The sequence below is a fragment of the Aspergillus brunneoviolaceus genome (assembly GCF_003184695.1).
Source record: "Aspergillus brunneoviolaceus CBS 621.78 unplaced genomic scaffold BO95scaffold_11, whole genome shotgun sequence".
Lineage (NCBI taxonomy): Eukaryota > Fungi > Ascomycota > Eurotiomycetes > Eurotiales > Aspergillaceae > Aspergillus > Aspergillus brunneoviolaceus.
This window is the reverse complement of record NW_020290741.1, coordinates 49,881-69,718: the sequence shown is the minus strand read 5'-3', so window position 1 is coordinate 69,718 and position 19,838 is coordinate 49,881. Positions and strand designations below refer to the sequence as shown.

Here is a 19,838-nt window from a genome sequence, read left to right as displayed (position 1 = left end):
GCTGAGCTTGCTTATTTCCGCTAATTGGGAATCCCGGGAAAGGAGGGTCTAGCGTGGGAGCCAGTGCCAGGTGCACATCCAGAATCAGGTCCAGGGGTGGTGGTGGGCTTTTTTAGAATGCCTTTTAGGGGGAGTGCCATGCGCCTTCGTCCATCGCCTCCTGTTTTTCCTGCGGCTGTGGGAGCCGGAGGGGAGGTGGACAGAGACGGGCGAGGCGATGGAGAGGCCGGCCAAGGAGAAGAGCGGGGTGTTGAAGAAGCAGTAAAGAACGAGGATTGAGAATCAATTGGGGGGTGAAGACACTCATCCTGGTTGAGAACGCACTTTTTGTTGGTCTTGATATGGCCGACCTGGCCGCAGTTGGCGCATTTGCGTTGTGTGCCAGCGGACTTGCCGGAGCCACCGCCACCGTCGGCGGGTGAATCTCCGGCTGAGGCACGGGCAGCTCCCTTTTGCTTCTCGCGGGCAAAGCGACGCTCCTTGTTGCGGTTGAGACGGCTCAATTCGGCTTCCAGACTGTGGTGGAGTTGAGATGGTTAGTGTGCCCAAGTCCCCAAGGGCCTATAAGGTATATTTAGGGGAGAAGATGAAACATACAGTTTCTTGTTGCGAGCATCGATTTCCGGATCGCCGGTGGGCTGCAAAGAATCCAGTCTGGGACGGTCAGTCAACTTGTCCAGAGCATTGGGAAGGGAAACCTTACTTCGTGCTCAAAGCTTCCACGCGATGACGGTGTTGAATATAGTGCCGAATAACCTTGGGGTCGAAGACCATCTGTTCCTTTTGATAGAGTTGACCTTTTTCGTCCTTGTATGTCCGCATGATGCGAAGAACTTTGCCTCTCTGGTCTGGCAAGCTCATCCTGCTAAACTGACTGGTCGTCTCGTCGTCGCGCCGATATGGGGCCGGCGTAGGCGCTTCGGATCTGGGTGTCGGCTTGCTGTACTCGGCTTCGTCATCGCGGTCAATGTCGCTCTCCTCATCGGAATGCTCAACGGTCGACGACAGGCTGGCCTTCTGCGCATCCCAGATGCGGCGAATGGACGTTTCGTAGGATTTCTGCTGCCGAGCGACATTGTAGCTGTGGCCACCCAATTCTTTGAGTCTTTGTGCATCGAGTTTATCCTCCACACTCTCACCAACAGCCTTGAATCCACCCTTCATGGAGGTCTTGATGAAGCTGAATCCCTCTCCACGCCCAGTAGGGTCGCCTTCACCGTGTAGTTTGAGCATCGCTTTACCCTGAGAGGCCAGGAGGAAGTTGCGTGTAGCCTTCCAAGGTGCCATTTGCTGTTCGAAGCTCTCGCCTTCTCCATCGTCATCATCGTCGCCGCCAGTCTCGGCATCGTTGCCAAAGCCGGTGTCGTGAAGGTGCTGCTGACCGACCTGCATGGATTCCAGCAGACATACATCCTCCGGTTGCACCCACGACCGAATTACATCCTGCTCCGGAACCGGCTCCATGGGCACCCAGTACTTCGAGTCCTTGTCGTGCTGAAGAAAGTCCTTCACCTTTTGACGGTTCTGCATATCACTGGTGCCGGGAATGTGCGCCGTAACGTCGCTGATGGAGAGTCGGAGGTCGGGGCTCTTCTTCAGCAGACGATAGACTAGCATCTTCATACGATTCTTCGCCACCGTGGTGACCTTCCGCGAGTGGGGCCCGGGCACGTCCACCGAAGGAAACTGCTGCCCAGCCACATACAGATTCTCAATGTTCCGGATGTAGTAGTCGCTACCGCCGGAGCCAGTCGTGCTGCGCACGATCAGGAAGTCGTTCGACTTGGCCTGGTGCTGGAACAGCGGTGCGCGATACATTGAGTTGGAGATTGCGGGGGTTATCTCGCCCGGATCGACGTGACCGAAGATTGAGAACGGACTCTTATCTTGAGGGAGCAGGACAACGGTCTCGCCAATCTCTGCCTTCGGGCGCGTGGGGTCTTCCATGCTCTTCCTGCGGTAGTAATTGATGAAGCGGTTAGACATACCGAAATTGGACAGCATGATAGGAACCTCTTCCGAGTATTCGACCAGCAAGACGTTGGAGTTATCAGCCAGGGAGAGGGATTTGGTGGAATCGAAGAGGGCTTTGACGTCTTTGCCCCTTTGATGCTTGCGCTTGATGTACGCGGTGTTTTTGAACCAACATGTCTGTCCCGGCCTGAAAGCAAGTGCTGGACGGTGGAACGAGCGAGCTTCGGCCTTGGCCAGCTCTGTCTTGTAGTAAGGCCACTGCAGGCGTAGAGCAGGCATACTGTGTTCCAACGTAACATTGCCCAGAGTGCTTCGGACCTTGTTCTGATGGTTTTGCTTGAGCATATCGTAAGCTTGGTCGTTCGAGATGTTGTACCGTGAGGTGAGACGCTTGGTGACACTGGCGTCCATTTCATCGCGGTTAATGGCGCCCAACGCTTTGGGCTTCTGCGTGGCATTCTCTGGTCCACGCTCATCGAGGAGGATATGAGGGTCGTTCATGTCGACAACCACCTTCTGGGCGATTCGCGAGGTTGCCTGCTCAGGGTCATCGACAATGGGCACATCGATATGGGCGAGTGCCACTACCTCCAATGGATCCCGACCGATTTTGCGTTTCTTCGTGGGACGACTTGTGTCGAGAAGCCAGTCGTCCTCCATGTCGACGTCTTGAGTCTCCGGCTCATCAACTTCCATGATAGAGATATCGTCCTTGACATCCCAATCTGCGCAAACGATCTGAAGGTCATGCAGGGAGACACCGCCAGGCAAAGTATCATCAACGTCCGTATCGTGCTCGAACTCCTCTCGAATCTCCTCCTCGTCCTCCTGCGCAGCCTCCAGAATCGTCACCAAGCCCGAATGCTCGGCTTCATGCGGGCGTTTGAAGACCTGGCCTGCGGCCTTGAACACTCGCTCCTGATCCTGCGCCAACTCAATGTTGACCTTACTCGGGATCACCGGTTTCGGAGGCTTCAGCGGCTGCTTGCCCAGAAAGAAGGCTTTCTTATGCGGGATCAGCTCGAGGAATCGGGGTAGAGCATTCCGGTCAAACGTGGGGAACAGCGAATGCAGCAGCTCCTCGACGTTCTCCGGCGGAGCAGGCGGGTTGTCCGGCCCGTACGCCGACATGGCGAACAGCTGCTGCTGGAGTTTCCACGCCCGCAACGACGCGGGATCCATATCCTCCGCCGTCGGGCTCAGCGCCTCATCCTCCTGCAGAAGATCCACCTCGTCCTCATCCATGGGCGCCGCCGCCGCGGGCTCCTGTGACAGAGAAGGCACCGGCGCCTCCATTACCGGCTCCGCCGCCGCCGCCGTTGCTGCTGCCGCCACCGATCCCTTCACTACCGGTCGTGCTTCATCAGTCGCCGCTGCTGCCGTCGTCTCCTCTTCCTCATCGAAGAACAAGTCTCGCGTGGGATCCGCATGATCGGCGCCCGGCGAGGACGGACCCTCGCCGAAGAGATCGTCCAACTCATCGCGGGGACCTTGCTGTGTATCATCCTCACCCTCCCGGCCGGCAGCACCAATATCATCCTCTTCGCCGCCGCCACCACCAAAAAGATCCTCATCTTCCCCGCCAAAGAGATCCTTGTCTGCGTCTTCATCGCCGAGATCCATCATGCCATTGTCGTCGTCGTGGTCGGCAGCAGCGGAAGGGCCCGTCCGCTCTTCTTCTTCGGGAAGCTCATCGTCGTCGAAATCCTCGTAGTCCACGGCGTCGTCGGCCTTCTCGCCGGGTTCCAGATCGCGCGACAGGAAATCGAAGGACATGGCGCCGTCCCCGAGGGGGCCGTTCATCTGTCGCATCACATTTTCGAAGACCGAATCTTCGGTCTCAGGGACCGGGGGCTCGGTCGCATGAGGCATTTTGACGGCGAAAGTGTGGTTGTGATCGTGGGTGTTGTTTTGAGAGAGAGAGAGAGAGAGAGAGAGAGAGAGAGAGAGAGAGAGAGTTCGGCTGGTGGGGGATGGAGGAGGGATGTCACGCGTTCGGGCGCATCGGGGCCGGCTCTGTCTACCAGAGATGGTGACCGACCTGGGAACGCGTAAAGATATGTGGTGCGAGTGAAGGGAAATTGAAGGGGAAAGAGAAGAGAGGGCGGATCAAACCGACAGCTGGAAGATGGCACGGGGAATGCAAAGCGGCGAGAGGAAGAAGAGAGAGACTGAGAGAGCGAGAGAGACTAAGATGAGAGCCCGGCGGAGTTACACCGCCCTAATCCCAATCAGGAAAGCAGCTTACAAGTTTCGGGGCCTCGAGTCCTCGAGTCCTCCCCCCTATACTGCAATTCACACAAACGGTAAAGTGCTAAGGGGTATTTAATTACTTCTAAGCAGACAACCAGACAATAATGTACAGGAAAGTGCAAGCCTGCGAGCATCTCCAAGCGGGGTGAGCTTTATCTCCGCATCACCTAGATAAACGCAGCCCCAACGAACAATTCTAGTGAAAACAAGAAAGAAAGCAAGAAAGAGTAAGTTAGTCACAGGCCATCATTGCAGATTGAACCCACCATAATATACACAGAGGGCTTTGCTCGCGCCCTCCATGCAGTAATGCATCACCGTTGCATTCTGCCCTTCCTTGACCACCTTGGCCATCTGCTTCACATCCGACGTCCGCGGAAGATACAGAGCCATGTGCTCGGTGAAGAGCGAGTATTCATTGTATAACTTCGCCAACGAGTAAGGCTCCATCGTCCGGAGGTTGAAGACCTTATCCGACCGGTAGCCGGGTCCTACACCAGTTGTCAGTCAGTGACATGCCTGTTCAAAAATCGAAGGGGCATATAACCCACCTCCCCACGGCGGACTGGCGAACAGAACACTGTACGGAGCCAGATCCATCAATTGGTTCTTGATGATTTCGAAGCAGTCGCCCTCGAACCAGGTGATCTGGTCCGCCACGCCGTAGATCTTGGCGTTGTGTTTCGCGCACTGCAGGACGGCCGGGTTCTTCTCGATGGCGTAGACACGCTTCCACCGGCCGGAGAGGGCAAAGGCAATGGAGTTGCCGCCAGCCCCGGCGAAAGCATCCACCAGGACCATTCTGTCCGCGGGGGCGGAGCTGGCCATATGCTCTGCAATCTTACTGGAATATTGTCAACTCCGAACTTGCGCATTCGCGGGCACGAGAAATACAATGCGAAACGTACTTGGCCACGGGCTCCGGAGTGACACCGAACCAGGCATCGTCAGTCAACCACACCCCCTCGTCATATTTAGAGAAGATCTTGTATCGTTGAGCCCAATAACTGTGGGAAATGGAAATAGTTAGTTAGGTTTGAGATGCATGCGAATCATGATGACCGGAGAACTGACTTCTGGATATCCCACGGCACTTCTCCGAGCTCGTTGTAGTGATGCACCTCCGGCGGAGGCACCTCTTCATTTGGATCGCGCGCCATGAAGCAGGGAGTGGAAAATGCCCGAGAAGAATCTCAACAGGTTCTGCTGCTTGACTCGATCGCAGCGCGGCGGCGCATTATTACCGACGACGGAGAGAGAAAGCAAGACCGATAAACCGGGGGCGATAAGCGATAAGTTCCAGACGGGCGGTGTTTGCGTTGTTTGTTTGAAATACATGGCCAGCCAGCATAGTTCAAGGTTACGGGGCATGATTCCTCCCTCCACGTTGCGCCCATCAACGAACGGCTTCCACTACATTGAGGTTGGGGACGAGACTGTACACCCCCGATCGCATCCAACCTTAGTCTTCTTACGGTCTACCTCTCCGCGCGACATGTTCGGCGCCTTCAACCGCTTCATCGGGCTGGAAGCCGAGCCAGCTCAGCAACCCCGATCGTCGACCGCGGACAACTCCTTTGGCTTCCAGGTACTCCGCAACAAGGATCCGGAGGTGCCCCTCGAGCCGTGGTTTGATTTCATCATCGGGATCAATGGACGTTTGATTGTACGTTTGCTAAGTATACTTGGTTGTATATCTAATCTTCTCCCAAACTAACCCCTCCTCCCCTCTAAAACACAGGAAGACCCAGACCCTCACCTCTTCGCAACCGAAGTGCGCAATTGCGCCGGCTCCAGCGTAACCCTTGAAGTCTGGAGCGCGAAAGTAAGCCCCCCAAACCATTCCCCCTTCAAACCCCATAAACAACCCTCAATTAATACCTCACCTAACCACCTATACCACCTCCCCAGGGCCAAAAATCCCACAGCGTCTCCCTCCCCGTCCCCGCAACCCCAACCGGAACCCCAGGCCCAACCCCAACCCTCGGCCTAGCCGTGCAACTGGCCCCGCTCTCCTCGACGCAAAACATCTGGCACGTGCTGTCGATCCCCTCGCCGCTGAGCCCGGCCTACCGGGCGGGCCTCCTGCCGCACTCGGACTACATCATCGGCACGCCGAGCGGCACGCTCCGGGGCGAGTCGGCGCTGGGCGAGCTGGTCGAGGACCACCTGGACCGCACCCTGGTGCTGTGGGTGTACAATAGCGAGTTCGACGTCGTGCGCGAGGTCGAGCTGATCCCCACGCGCGGCTGGGGCGGCGAGGGCGCCCTCGGCGCCGAGCTGGGGTTCGGGGCCCTGCATCGGTTGCCGGTCGGGTTGGGGGAGGAGGTTGAGGGCCCCGGGGAGGTAGTCTTTGAGAATGCTCCGTTGGGTTCCCGGGGGGATGGGTCTGGGGCACAGTTTGGGGGCTATGGTCAGCACCAGCAGCAGGAGCAACAACCCCAAGGGTACGGGTACGGGTACGGGTACGGGTATGGGGATCAAGCGCAAGGGCAAGGGCAAGGGCAAGGGCAACAGCAACAGCAAGAACAGCATCAGTTCCTCGTGCCGGCAAATCTGAGCTCCCCGCCTCCGCCGCCGATGGTGGGGACGCCAACGAATCGCGTGGCGAGTCCGGCGACGACGACGTCGACGGGGGCGGTAGCAGGTCATGGACGTTCGCACCGGAAGGCGAGAGCGGCGCCCAGTCCGTCGGCCTTTGATGAATATTTCGCCGAGGGGTTGGAGAAGAGTAAAGAGTTGGATTATGCCCCGTCGAGTCGGAAGGGGACTCCCTTGCCGCCGCCCCCGAAGAAGGGTGGTGGTGGTGCGGTGCAGAGCCCCCCTCCGCCGCCTGTAACGAGTGGCTCGCCGAGTCCCGCGGCGGAGTAAGAAGAGTACTAGTAGCAGCAAAGAATCTTTTATGTCTCGTTGTAAAGCATCGTGCGTTGAGTCTTTCGGAGTTGAAGCTGTCAGGGTTTGGTGGGGTCGGTCTGGTGATGAGATCCTCTTTTCTTGCCGTAGATGGCCCCAGATTGTTTACGGAGCTTGCCACAAGTTATGGGAGGAAGCTTGTCTAGAACCGTACTTCTGAATTCTAACCCTCTTAAAGTACACACATACACACAACCAGACAATAGACAGAGAGACGGAAGGAGGATAAGCTATACCAGCAGTAGATATAAGAGTCCGGTAGGTAGAATCATCCCAATTCCACGGCCACAAGAAAGTCTTTCAACCAGCGCTTGGAGGTAAGGAAAAGGGGGGGAGAAGCAATATATCACGTCCGCTTCGAAGCAGAGAGAGAAGAACACAGGAGAAGGCTAAACACCAAGAAATCAAGGCAGAGAAAGGTAGATTGCATTCTAGCAAGACAAAAGAAGCACCGCTTTAGTGGCCCTTGCTGACAATCTCCTCCAGCTTCTTGCGGGCCTCTCCGATCTTCTCCTCCATCATGGCGCGGCCCATGGCGCTGTGGGCGACACCGGTGTGGTAGAAGTGCTCGGCCTGCGCGCGGAAGCGCAGGTGCGAGTCGGCCACGACAGGGACCTTCTTCTCGTACTCCCAGACGAGGTCGGAGACGTTGCGCATGGTGACGGGCAGCAGGGTCCAGGCGGCCACGGTGCCGAAGGCGAGCGGGGAGGCAGTGCGGAGGATCAGGCCACGGTTACGCGAGACAATGGAGCCGGCCATAGCGGCTACGACGACGTAGACGCCCCCGGGGAGGAGGCGCTCGCCCGACTCGGGCGAGGGGGCCAGCGAGGCGACGGTGTTGGTGAAGGCGTTCTCAATGTGCAGGGCCCGCGACAGGAAGTTGTTGAAGCAGGTCTCCACGGCCAGGGAGTTTTGGTACAGGAATAGACGGGCTTGACGGACCTGGGCCGTCAGGATATCTGTAGGGGTCGGGGAGGAGGTAGCGGAGGAGGTGGTGGGTGTGGCCGGGATGATGGACGACGAGACGGCGGCGGGCGTCGTGGGAGTGGGAATGTTTCTGGTGGTCGGAATCTCGTCCTCGTAGTCATCGTAGATGGGTTTCTTCTGAATAAGAAAGAAGAGAACAGAATATCGTCAGACTACCATTGCTGTGACTGCAGTCAAGTTCTATGACATGAGAAGGAAGGTCGTACCAGGTCCCGGGGCTCTTCTGCAAAGGCCGTGCGCCGGGGATAGAGAGCAACTCCTCCAGCCAAAAGAGAGGCGGCGAGGGGAGCCACAGCCCGCTGTTTTGAGGCGGTTAGTGAAGGGATTGGAGCTTATGAAGAATTGCATTCGCACCTGTTGGAACATTGGCCGAAAAGACATGGTGCAGAGAGGCCAATGGAGGAGGGGATGGAGGAGGAGGAGGAAGGTCGGAGGGAAGTTGGATGGATGAAGTTCAGATCGGGAATGACGGGAGGTGAAGTTGCCAAGCGGGTTTTTTCGCTCTCCCGTCGCAGCGGCGGCTCGGCCACTCCTCCGTCATCCCCCGTTGATTTCCTTTCCCTTTCCTTTCCTTTTCCTTTCAGCCTCTCTCCTTCTTTCTCCGCTTCCCCTCCTCCTCCTCCTCCTCCTTCTTCTTCTCGGGCTCTTCCTTTCTCCACATACACCTCTTATCTCTGTCTGTCCCTCTCCCTCTCTCTCTCTCTCTCTCTCCCCTCTGCTCTATCTCTATTACCGTCCACCACTCCTATCTCATTTTGATCATCATCATATTACCTGCTCGTTCTCCATGGTATAAGCCGATCCTGATGTCGGAACACCATTTACAAGCCACTCACTCGCCCTAATCCCCGCTGATCCCATCATGGGGTCGCCTCACATGCTCATGCCACTGCGGCGGCGTCCGTGGACTTGTCGCACGTGTTTGTCTCAGGCCCGACGCTCACTGAAGACGGCTGCCGCCCACCGTCCCGCTAGAGACTACACACCCACCACGAATCATCAGAAGCAAATCGAGGACGAGACTCTCCGTCGCATGTTCGATTCGCAGCCTTTCTGGCGGGAGTTCTCTCAGAGCGGTGCTGCCCAGTTGAAACCCACCGGGCTGGTTCAAAACCAATACCTCACCAGCCCAGATGGCTTCCGCGTCTTCGCTACCTCCACCCTGCAGAAATGCCAGGCGATCGTCACCAAAGTGCTCGCCGCCTCGACCTTGAAGGAATACCGGACCATGGCCCGTGATCTCGACCGACTCAGCGATCTGCTGTGTCGGGTGATCGACTTATCGGACTTTATCCGGGTTATTCACCCGGATCCGCAGGTGCAGGAGGCGGCCACGCAGGCATATGCGCTCATGTTTGAATACATGAACGTTCTAAACACGACCACGGGCTTGAATGATCAGCTGAAGAAGGCAGCTGCCAACCCGTGTGTCACGTCACATTGGTCGGAGGAGGAGAAGATTGTGGCGCAGATCCTTATCAAGGATTTCTCTAACTCAGCCATTCATATGCCTCCGAACGAGCGACAGCGGTTCGTCAACCTATCGACAGAGGTCAGCCAGCTAGGATCAGCCTTTGTCAATGGCGCCGAACCGGCCCGGGCTAAAGTGTATATCGAGGCCAACAACCTGCGCGGCTTGGACCCCCTGCTGGTGCACAAGATGAAGCGGTGGACGACTAGCGCCGTACCCGTGCCGACTATGGGTCTCATCCCGCGATTGGCGCTGCGATCGGTCAACATGGAGGACGCCCGCCGAGAGATCTACCTGGCTACGCGGACGTCGAGTCGGAATCAGATCCAGGTTTTGGAGAAGCTGCTCACGAAACGGGCGGAGCTCGCGCAGCTGTCCGGCTTCGAGAGCTTCGCACATATGACGCTCCATGACAAGATGGCTAAGAGTCCGGAAGCCGTGGCCAATTTTCTGACGGCGCTTGTCGGCAGCAACCGTGAACTCGTCAAGGAGGAGCTCGCGAAGCTGCAACGCATGAAGGGCGCCAGTCCACTGCAACCGTGGGATCACGCGTATTATGTGCACCGACGGGTTCAGCAGTATTCAATGTCGCCCCGGTCGCGGGAGCTGAACGCAGTACCCGAATTCTTCTCGCTGGGCACGGTGATGCAAGGCCTGTCTCGCCTATTTGAGCGACTGTATGGAGTACGGTTGGTGCCTCGGGAGACGGCTCCCGGTGAGACGTGGATGTCGGACGTCCGCCGCTTGGATGTGGTCGACGAGTCCGGCCGGCACCTTGCGGTCATTTACTGCGATCTATTTTCGCGGCCCAACAAGCATCCGAACCCGGCCCACTTCACCTTGCGGTGTGCGCGGGAGATCTCCGCCGCAGAGGTGGCCGAGTGCGCGGCAGTGCTGGACTCGTCGGCGCATCCCAACGACGGCATGGCGACGGCGATTGACTCGAAGAGCAAGACGCTCCGCCAGCTCCCCACAATCGCTCTAGTGTGCGACTTTCCTGAGCCCCCCGCGACGGGAGCGGGACGCCCGGCTCTGCTGACTGAGCACAGTGTGCGCACGCTGTTCCACGAAATGGGTCATGCGTTGCACTCCATTCTCGGGCAGACGCGATTGCAGTCCATCTCGGGAACGCGCTGCGCGACCGACTTTGCCGAGCTGCCCTCGGTGCTGATGGAGCATTTTGCCATGGCACCGGAGGTGCTGTCGCTCTACGCCCGGCACTGGGAGACGGACACCCCGCTCTCAGAGAGCATGATGCGCAGCATGGCCAAAGAGCGGACTGCGCACGCCTCCGTCTATGGTGCTGTCGAGAACGAGGCCCAAATCCTCATGGCGCTCGTGGACCAGGCTTACCACACGCTGCCGGCGAACCGGCCGATCGACAGCACGGCACTCTACCATCAAGTGGCGACGACCCATTCCAGCCTGCCCGATCCCACGGACACGCTGCCGCTTACTTCGTGGCAGGGATTCTTCGGCCACTTGTATGGCTACGGGGCCACCTACTACAGCTACATCTTCGATCGGGCGATCGCCAATAAGATCTGGGAGGACGTGTTCCGCGGAGGCAAGGCGGCGGTGGAGCGAGACGCCGGCGAGCGGTACAAGAAGGAGGTGCTCCGCTGGGGTGGTGGACGCAATGGGTGGGAGTGCGTGGCTGGAGTCTTGGGCAGCCAGAACGCGGCCAACGCGGATGGGCGCTTGGTGGAGGGCGGCGACGAGGCGATGCGCGAAGTCGGCCGATGGGGGCTGGGGCGCGATGGAGTGTCTGGGTGAAGTATGTATATATATCAGGTCATCTGTATACTACGCTAGACGGACATGCATAGAGCTGGTGCTAAGGTTGAAGTCTCACTTTTTTTGTTTCCACCCCAGCCAGGCGTAACGGTAGCACGGCAGCACGGCATTTAACGCCACGAGGACGTTGAACGGTCTGGGTCAGCACGGATGCTACTGTAGAAGAGGAGGTCTGCATGGATGGTAGCTTGAGGAGGGAAGAAGATTGGGGGAGGTAAGGAGGGTGAGTTTAATGAGATTCCTGGGAATGAGGGAGAAGGAGAGGGAGAGGGAGAGTTGAAGCTAGGGCTGCATGTCTCAGCATCAGCTGTAGACTAGCTGGAGACTACCAGTATTGCCATGCATGTACTTTTGGCCTTATCTTTCCTCCTCCTCCTCCTCCTCCTCCTTCTCTCTGAGTAATAGTTACTATATAACCCAATCCAACCCGTCATCCCATCCCATCAGTGAAAAGAATGTCCCCTTCTTCATGTACAGCATTGCACAACATTAATGCCTCTCTCTCTCCAATATGCCTCCCCTCAACCCTACCCTCACAACAACTTCAACCTCATCCACCCTCCCCCCTCCCTCCTCCATCACACTGAACCACAACCACCCCTCCACCTCCACCTCCCATCCCGATAAGCACCTCACCCCAAAGAAGAATCCCACTCTCCTCCGCCGCAAATCCACCATCCACCACCTCCGCCACTGGCTCTCGCAACACCTTCCCAACCCTTCTTCTCCATCCCCATCCCCATCCCACCCCCCGAAACTCCTTTCCCGCTCCAAATCCCTAAGAAAACCAACCTACCATCGCTCCCCTTCGCCTCCTCTCCAATCCCAGAACCCCCAAAAGCTACCACACAGCAAACCCAAACCCGAAACCGAAACCGACACCGACACCTTCTCTACAAGCATCTCGACCAGCAGCTCAAGGTCATCCTCCCCGACCCCGTCCACGAAACACCTGAATGCAGAGTATGAGGCGTACTGCCGGGCGTTTTCGTCGGGGTTGACGGCCGAGAGCTACGCCTACACTAATGGATCTGCCCCGGTGAGGTATGGAGACAGTCGAGGGGATCAGGATCAGGATCAGGATCAGGATCAGCATTACCTCAATGCAGAAGCTGCTGCTGCTGCACGCGCAGCAAAAGCAAATCCAGGCCTAGAGCCCACCACAACCACAACCACAACCAGCACGGAGAAACAAACCCACCTCCACGCGCGAACAGGGTCACCGGGCAGAAGTGCGGACGCAGACACGAACACGGAGACTGCATACGAAAACGCAAACGCAAACGCAAACGCAAACGCAAAAGCAGCCCAGATCCCAATCCCTGCTTACAGCAACAGCCACCACCAACCACACGGGGAAGTTGCAGCAGCAGCAGCGCAGCCCATCCGCTCCACCACAACCACAACCAGAACCAAAAGAAAACGACCATGGCGAATCGACGAGATCCGTCGACCGGAGGACGTGCGGATGTTGTCGGGGGGGTATCAGCACCATCACCATCACCACCACCACCACCACTACCACCAAAACCAAGACCACGACCAAGACCCCCGGGCTCATCACCCGCAGGATCGACACGATCGTCAGGACTATAGGGATAGGGATAGCGATAGCGATAGCGATGCTGAGCCCGAGGGAGAGCCCGAGGGAGTAGATCATCCTCCCCACGATACCACCACCACCGCCACCACCACCACCACCAACATAACCCCGAAGAACCATAACCACACCGGTACCCACATCAATAATGCCGATCAAAGAAAAGACATAGAAATGTCCTACAGCCACAACAACAACCACAACAACAGCCACCAAAACCCAGAGACCAACAACGAAACGAATACCCTCAGTGCCAACCCTCGCCCTCATATCACCACCGCAACTACCACCGCTACTAATACAAACATCACTAACGAAACCACCACCACGACAAAACCAACCCCAGAAGAACCCCTAGAACCAGCAGCACCCATCTTCCCCGCCACAACAATCCACCCAACCAACCCGACCACTCAAACCCAGGAAATCCTGCACTGGCTACGACACCGCTCCTCCCTCGACTCCCTCGACAGACAAGGCCAAGGCTTCGAGCAGCATCGCTACCTCCACGAAGGAGTCGACACAGACACCGACGCAGACACCGACGCAGACACCGACGCAGATACACACACACATGCAGAGACACATGCTGCCGCTGCCCCTGCCGCTGCCCCTGCCCACTGGCACCTCCGTTCCCCCCGCTTCTCCCCGCCGCTCCGCGTCCTCACCCCGGCACGATATGAACAGCTCCGCAAACACACTACACAAAAACAACCACCCCGAAAACATTGGTGGGGGGCGGTGCAGAGCTATTGGGCGCGAATGCGGCCACGAAGCGAGGCGGCCAGGCGGGAGGCGAAGAGGGAAAAGCAGGAGGCCGACTGGTAAGAGACAGGAAAAAACCTACGGTGCAATTTAGGCCTTACAACCTCTGGCGTTGTCGTTGTGTGTCACCCGCACGGCAAACAAGAAAAAAAAACAAAAAAAAAGTCCAATCCAGTCGGGAATGAAATCGCCAGGTGTGGATGGCTTTTTTGCCTGCTGCTTTTTCCTGTGTAACCACACTTACACGTCCAATGGGATCCCCTGGAGAGGGGCATTGTAGAACAACGAGAGTCACAAGAAAGAAAGCGGAGAACAGGGGTATCCTGAGTATTCTATTACATACAGCCTAGGCCAATACAACAATAATGAAAATTCCTCTTCGGGACATCATACGACAAAGGAAATAGGGTCATCCTCCCCCGAGCCCAGAGTCTTCTCTCCCCGTTCACGAGGATCCTTCCTCAATCCCTTGCTCGTCCGAGCTGCTGCTCGAGCCGTTCGCCTTCTCGGGTTGCGGTGTCGTCGACTGGCTCGGAGGGTTGGGCGTCGCCCGACGAGACAACTCGGCCAATTCGCCAAGGATTCTGAGACAAGTCTGGTCAGCAGGTGCATCGGCCAAGTATGGGAAGAAACTCTTACCGTCGGTGCTCGTCATACCAATCATCATTAGTGGTACGGATGTGTTTAAGCTGCTCTTGGATGCTGGCCATCTATATTTGCCAAAAAAAAACCAATCAGTCACTCCATGTCGGTACATACATTGGGAACGGGCGTAGTCATGTGAAAGGGTGGAAATGGGGCAGTCCCGTAGGAGAGGGTGATGACGATAAACGGGGAGATCCCACCGTTCCCTGAATAGATGAACCAAGGTCCTCACCTTCGACTGCGGTGGAACCACCGTCTTCTCTGGCAAGGGTCTCTCCAGCCCACCGGCTGCCGTCCAGGCCAACCGACGAGCCCTTGGCACTGTCCCTCTCAGCCTTCAGCGCCGCCACTTCCGCCTCCAATTCCCGCGTGCGCTTGCGGCTGGCCGAGATCATCGAGTCGACTTCTCCCAGCTGGTTGAGGAGTGACATGTTCTTGTCAATCTGGCTGTTCAGGTCTCGTTCACCTTGAAGGACGCGCTCTTCCATGCTCCGGTTCTGCGAGCGGAACTGCTCGAGCTCGCCCGTCAGAGTCTCGTGCTGGCTTTTGAGTTGCGACAGTTCGTAGTTGGATGCGGCGAGCTGTTGCAGGACCGCCTCCAGCTCCGTCCTTGCGCTCTGCGAAGCAACCAAGGTCTTCTCGAGCTCTTCGGCCCGCGCCGACACGGCTTGGTGCTTCTCTTCCAACTCGTGTTTCTCGGCCTCGACCTTGGAAAGATCGGCGCTGTGCTTGCTAGCGAGCTCACCACTCACCGCAGCAGACCGCTCGGCCTCCGTCAGTTGGTTCTGAAGGTCGGCAATGGTCAGCTTCAGGCTCTCCAGAAGAGAGGCGTCTTGGGCAGCAGCTTGAGCCTCCACGAGCTGAGCGTGAACTTCCGCCAGGGTCGCGTCGTGCGCATTCTGTAGCTCTTCAATCTTCGCCCGGTTCGTGGACTCGAGGTCAGCACGGAGGTTGGAAAGCTTCTCCTCCTGGATCGTCAGGAGCTGCTCAATCGCCTTGCTATGCTCTGCATCCGATTCAGCAGCCTTGGAGGCCTGGCTGGCCTGCAGCTCGGCCTGGAGTTCTTTGTGGGTTTCCTCGTGCTGCTTCTGGAGCTCCGCGATTTCCTGGGCGCGAACCTCAGCCTGGGAGGTGATCTCGTTGGCATGGCGCTGAAGGGCCGTGTTGAGCTCGGCCTGGAGAGCTTCCATCTGCTGGGCGTGTCTGAATTCCAGGTCACGCAGAAGAGCCACGGATTCCTCATATTTGGCTTGGAGCTCACCGAGTGCCTGCTCCTGGTTTCCAGAAACGTCCGTCCGAGCCTTTTCAAGTTCGACAGCATGTTCAGCTCGGATAGATTCGAGGGTCTGCGCATGTTGTTCGGCAACAGCAGCGGCCTCTTTGGCCTTATCTTCCAGCTCTTTGCCGGCAGCGATAGCAGCTTCCTCCAAAGACTTCAACTGGCTCTGCTGCTGGACATCCTTAGCCTTGGTCTTGTCCTCGAAAGCATCCAGGCTCTGCTGAAGGGCCTCAGCCTGTCCCTGCTTGGTTTGAATCGCATCCTGGAGGGACTTGATCTCACCCTGGCCGGTGGACAGCTGCGATTCGAGGGCACCGACCTTCTCCTTGAGAGACTCGATTTCCTGGATCGCTAGGTCCTGAGCCGAGTTCGCACCATCATCCAAAGCCTGTCGGACCTCAGTGAGATTCTGCTCCGTGGCCTCCAACCGTTGCCGGAGGGCATTCAACTCAGCCTGATGCGCAGCATCGAGTTCGGCGAGCAATTCCTCGCGGTCCTCCTGCGCCGCTGCAGTGGAGGCTTCGTAGGCGGCTTCAGATGCCTGAAGTTTGTCCCGGAGCTCCTGAAGTTCCTGAGAGTGGGTGGTGCCGGCGGACTCGACCGCCTCCTTGGCAGCAGCAAGCTCTTGTGCATGGGCAGCAGCAGCAGAAGCGAGCGCTTCCTCGTGCTTCGCCTTCAGTTCAGCGATGGTGGCAGCATGAGAGGAGATGGTCTCCTCATGTTCAGATTGAATTTTAGCGACTGCAGCCTCGTGAACGGCTTCGAGCTCCTTGGCTTTCTCACCCATGTCAGTCTCCGTGGCGCTGCGCGCCTCAGAAAGTTCGGCCTGCACCTTCTCGAGTGCTTCTTGATGCTCGAGTTGGAGCTTGGCGACTGCGGCCTCGTGAGCAGCAGTGAGCTCTTTCGTTCTCTCGCTCAAGCTAGTCTCGGTGTCGTTGCGCGCCTGCTGAAGCTCGGCCTGGACCTTATCAAGGGTCTCTTGATGCTCAGACTGAAGCTTGGCAACCGCAGTCTCGTGTGCGATCTCGAGCTCCTTAACCTTTTCTCCCAGGCCGGACTCGGTGTCATTCCGTGCTTGATCAAGCTCAGCCTGCACCTTCAGAAGAGTTTCTTGATGTTCGGACTGGAGCTTGGCGATCGTAGCCTCGTGGGCAGCCTCAAGCTCCTTGGACTTTTCACCCAAGCCGGCCTCGGCTTCCTCGCGTGCCTTCTGGAGTTCGGCCCGCACCTCTTTGAGAGTTTCTTCATGCTCGAGCTGGAGCTGGTTGATGACGGCCTGGTGTTGAGCTTCAAGCTCTTTGGCCTTCTCCCCCAAGCCGATCTCGGTAGCGTCGCGTGCCTGCTGCAGCTCAACCTGCGTCTTTTCCAGAATCTCTTGATGCTCAGAGTGAAGTTTGGCAGTTGCGGCCTCGTGAGCTGCTTCAAGCTCCTTGATCTTTTCGGCTAGTGCAATCTCCACAGACTCGCGGGCTTGTTCAAGTTCACCCTGAGCTTTGGTGAGGGCTTCCTTCAGGTCGGCGATTTCTTGATCCTTCTCAGCCAGACGGGCAGCCGTCTCCTCACCATTCTGGTCAGTGACAGATCCAGCTTCAGCCAGCTTGGTTTCGAGCGAGGCAACCTTGTCCTCCAGGGCAGTAATGGTTTGCTTGGCAGCCTCCTCAGCCGCCCGAGCCTCTTGTTGCTTGGCATGGTTTAGGCGATCCATCTCCATGTGCAAGGTTTCCACCACTTGGTCACGACCGTTCAATTCTCGCTGAAGATCATCAAGTTTGGTGGCCTTGGCTTCCAAGGCTTGGATGACCTCCGCGTATTGGCTCTTCTGCAACTCCAGCTCGGCCTTCAAGGTATCGAGTTGCTCGGCGTATCCAGCAGCCGCAGCCTTTTGCAATTCCAGCTCCTTCTCAATCGCTTCCAATTGAGCCTGATGAGTCTGCTTCAGTTCTTCCAAGGCACCAGCGGTCTCATCGTCTCCGGCGGCGGCAGCTTGCTGGGCCGCCTCCTCTAGATCTTTCAGAGACTTTTCCTCGAGCTCCTTGTGCTTGGTCTCTGCTTCTTCGAGCTGGTCCCGCAGGGCCTGCAGCTGCTCCTCATGCGTGGCTGTCAACTTCTCGATCTCCGCCGTATGTTGCTCTCGGAGCGCTTTGGTGGCCTCGTCAAGATCCTGGGTGGCAGTCTCGTTCGGAGCCAACGATAATTCGGTCAATTTGATGTTGACCGTGTCCAGATCTGCCTTGAGTTTAGACACCGTGGCTTCACTCTCTGACAGCTGGTTTTGCAGGGATTGGATTTTCTCCGCATCCTCTCCGGCACTCTTGGGAGCAGTGCTTAGACGCTTGGTCACAGTGGATGTGGCGGGCTTAGAGACCAAGGAAGAGGGACGGGTGGTTGGGCGTGCCGTGGTGGATGAGGAGGTGGTCGGGCGAGAGGTCGACGTAGCGGTGGGCGGCCTCGCGAGTGGCTTCACGGTGGACGCTGTACTGGGACGAGAGGTAGAAGCTCTCTTCTCGGCCGTGACAGAGCCCGCAATGCTGGAGCGTCGATCCAAGGTGGAAGTGGTGGACTTGACCGGGGCCCTAGTGGCCGGGGTACCTGCCAGCGACATGCGCTTGGCTGCACTAGAGATGCCTCGCTTCTCGTCTCCGGAACTAGCCACCGACCGGGACTTCTCGTCTGCGGAACTGACGGATGCGCGAGACCGGTGCAGGCTTGTGGTGGTGGAAGTGCCAAGGGGCTTGCGCACCGTGGTTGTACTGGTCGGCCGGGTGGGTGGCTTGTTCAGGGTGGTACCATTGGTCGTGGCGGTGCGCGAGGTCGAAGTTGTAGTCTTGGGAGGTCCCGAGACCGAGCTGGGCCGTTTCGTAGCGCTAGTCGTCCCCGAGAGCGGACGTCTAGTGGTTGTAGTGCTTGTTGGGCTCTTCTTGGCCGGTGATGCCTTGACATTTTCCTTGTCTCTGGAGGCCTCGGGGCTTGTCAGGGGTCCCTCGCTCCCGGAGAGGATGGTTGCCTCGACGGGAGTCGCGGGGGGCGCGATGTCGGCCTCAAGCTCAGCGGGAGCGACAGGGGCGACGGGATCCTCAGTGGAAGCCATGATGCGGTGTGGGAGGAGGTCGCGAGTCGTTGGTCAAAAGGGGGTGGGCACCACGAGCTTCTTAAAAGGGGAGGGAGAGAGAAAGTTCTCAAGTGGGGAGTCTAGCGAATTGACAGTGTCCACGTTAGCTCGGACAGCGAAGACAAAATAAATTGAGGGGGGAAGTAGAGTGAACAATGCTAAAAGGGACAATGCAGATGATACAGCTCCAGCTGCCAAAAGTGGAAAGAATAGTCTAGCCACAGTCGCCAGACAGCACCAGATCACCAAGGAAAAAAAAGGCAAGAACGCAAGCCAGTGAGGTTGAATGTTTTCATTTCCCTCAATCCGGCGGAGGGAGCAGCGACGGGTAGCCGAGGCGGATCTCCTTTTTTTTTTAGCCCTCCAAACTCCGGGGGGAGGACCCAGGCGGAGGAGAACAGGCGAGACAAGCGCAATTTGCGCAACCAACCTAAGCGGACTTCTCTCAATGGCAAGGAGCCCTGCTCCGACAATTGACCGGAAAGAAATGATATGATAATGGAAGGGGAGGGAAAGGGAATGGTAGGAGGAGTTCGTGCTTCTGCCGCGGGCATGGCAGATCCAGAGGGGAGAATGTATGAGTTGAGTAGTTGTGACTGTACTTACCGAGAACTGGAAGTGGTGGGAAGTACCTAGTATCAACCACAAAGAGTACCAAAAGGTGGAACGAAGAGGCAGGTGAAAAGAGAAAAAAAAGAAGAAATAAATTAAAGTATTACAAAAGTAAGTAAGTACAAGAGAAAAATAGACAGAGAGAGATGAAGGTGGAGTGATGAGAGGATTGTCAAAATGGAAGAGAGGGATGGGGAGAGGGAAAGAGAAGAGGAAGGGAAGGAGAGAGAGAGAGAGAGAAAGTGAAGTAGAAGAATAGGAGAGAAGAGGAGGGGAAGGAAGGAAGGAAGCTGTCTACCACACCACCACCTGTAGGTACTGCCAGTACAGTCAGTAACTTACTCAAGTACATACATTGGAAAGCTCCCCTCCTCAGCTTTTCCCCTCCAGCTCCCCCTCTCCCCCTCAGCTCAGCTCCCCCTTCCCCCCAGAA

At 57.2% G+C, this 19,838-nt stretch overlaps 7 protein-coding genes across 7 annotated transcripts; 3 read left to right on the top strand and 4 right to left on the bottom strand.

Annotated features, from left to right (window-relative positions):
• Positions 1 to 20: 20 nt before the first annotated feature.
• BO95DRAFT_428811 (DUF3591 domain-containing protein) lies at positions 21 to 3,846 on the bottom strand (the record flags this gene model as incomplete). Its single annotated transcript, XM_025584865.1, has 3 exons — positions 21 to 516; positions 598 to 654; positions 704 to 3,846. 3 exons carry the CDS (start codon positions 3,844 to 3,846, stop codon positions 21 to 23), a joined length of 3,696 nt encoding a protein of 1,231 aa, XP_025445512.1.
• A 446-nt stretch (positions 3,847 to 4,292) lies between these two features.
• On the bottom strand, positions 4,293 to 5,470 carry BO95DRAFT_406866 (RNA methyltransferase). Its single transcript, XM_025584050.1, has 4 exons — positions 5,302 to 5,470; positions 5,136 to 5,234; positions 4,779 to 5,071; positions 4,293 to 4,718 (listed from the first exon to the last, which is right to left on the bottom strand). The coding sequence occupies exons 1-4, from the start codon at positions 5,385 to 5,387 to the stop codon at positions 4,474 to 4,476; spliced, it is 723 nt and encodes a 240-aa protein (XP_025445511.1). The 5' UTR covers positions 5,388 to 5,470; the 3' UTR covers positions 4,293 to 4,473.
• Positions 5,471 to 5,621: 151 nt separating this feature from the next.
• On the top strand, positions 5,622 to 7,269 carry BO95DRAFT_439694 (putative Golgi reassembly stacking protein). The gene is made up of 3 exons (XM_025585786.1): positions 5,622 to 5,893; positions 5,969 to 6,052; positions 6,139 to 7,269. Exons 1-3 carry the CDS (start codon positions 5,723 to 5,725, stop codon positions 7,096 to 7,098), a joined length of 1,215 nt encoding a protein of 404 aa, XP_025445510.1. The 5' UTR covers positions 5,622 to 5,722; the 3' UTR covers positions 7,099 to 7,269.
• A 17-nt stretch (positions 7,270 to 7,286) lies between these two features.
• On the bottom strand, positions 7,287 to 8,555 carry BO95DRAFT_382448 (MICOS complex subunit MIC26/MIC27). Its single transcript, XM_025583395.1, has 3 exons — positions 8,482 to 8,555; positions 8,334 to 8,426; positions 7,287 to 8,244 (listed from the first exon to the last, which is right to left on the bottom strand). The coding sequence occupies exons 1-3, from the start codon at positions 8,506 to 8,508 to the stop codon at positions 7,597 to 7,599; spliced, it is 768 nt and encodes a 255-aa protein (XP_025445509.1). The 5' UTR covers positions 8,509 to 8,555; the 3' UTR covers positions 7,287 to 7,596.
• A 164-nt stretch (positions 8,556 to 8,719) lies between these two features.
• On the top strand, positions 8,720 to 11,648 carry BO95DRAFT_439692 (mitochondrial intermediate peptidase). Its single transcript, XM_025585785.1, has one exon. It carries the CDS (start codon positions 8,990 to 8,992, stop codon positions 11,372 to 11,374), a length of 2,385 nt encoding a protein of 794 aa, XP_025445508.1. The 5' UTR covers positions 8,720 to 8,989; the 3' UTR covers positions 11,375 to 11,648.
• Positions 11,649 to 11,799: 151 nt separating this feature from the next.
• Positions 11,800 to 14,144, top strand: BO95DRAFT_439691 (uncharacterized protein). The gene has a single exon (XM_025585784.1). It carries the CDS (start codon positions 11,907 to 11,909, stop codon positions 13,821 to 13,823), a length of 1,917 nt encoding a protein of 638 aa, XP_025445507.1. The 5' UTR covers positions 11,800 to 11,906; the 3' UTR covers positions 13,824 to 14,144.
• Positions 14,145 to 14,205: 61 nt separating this feature from the next.
• Positions 14,206 to 18,772, bottom strand: BO95DRAFT_355362 (M protein repeat protein; the record flags this gene model as incomplete). Its single annotated transcript, XM_025582243.1, has 6 exons — positions 14,206 to 14,344; positions 14,400 to 14,470; positions 14,606 to 16,396; positions 16,442 to 16,495; positions 16,649 to 16,882; positions 16,913 to 18,772. The coding sequence occupies 6 exons, from the start codon at positions 18,770 to 18,772 to the stop codon at positions 14,206 to 14,208; spliced, it is 4,149 nt and encodes a 1,382-aa protein (XP_025445506.1).
• Positions 18,773 to 19,838: the final 1,066 nt, after the last annotated feature.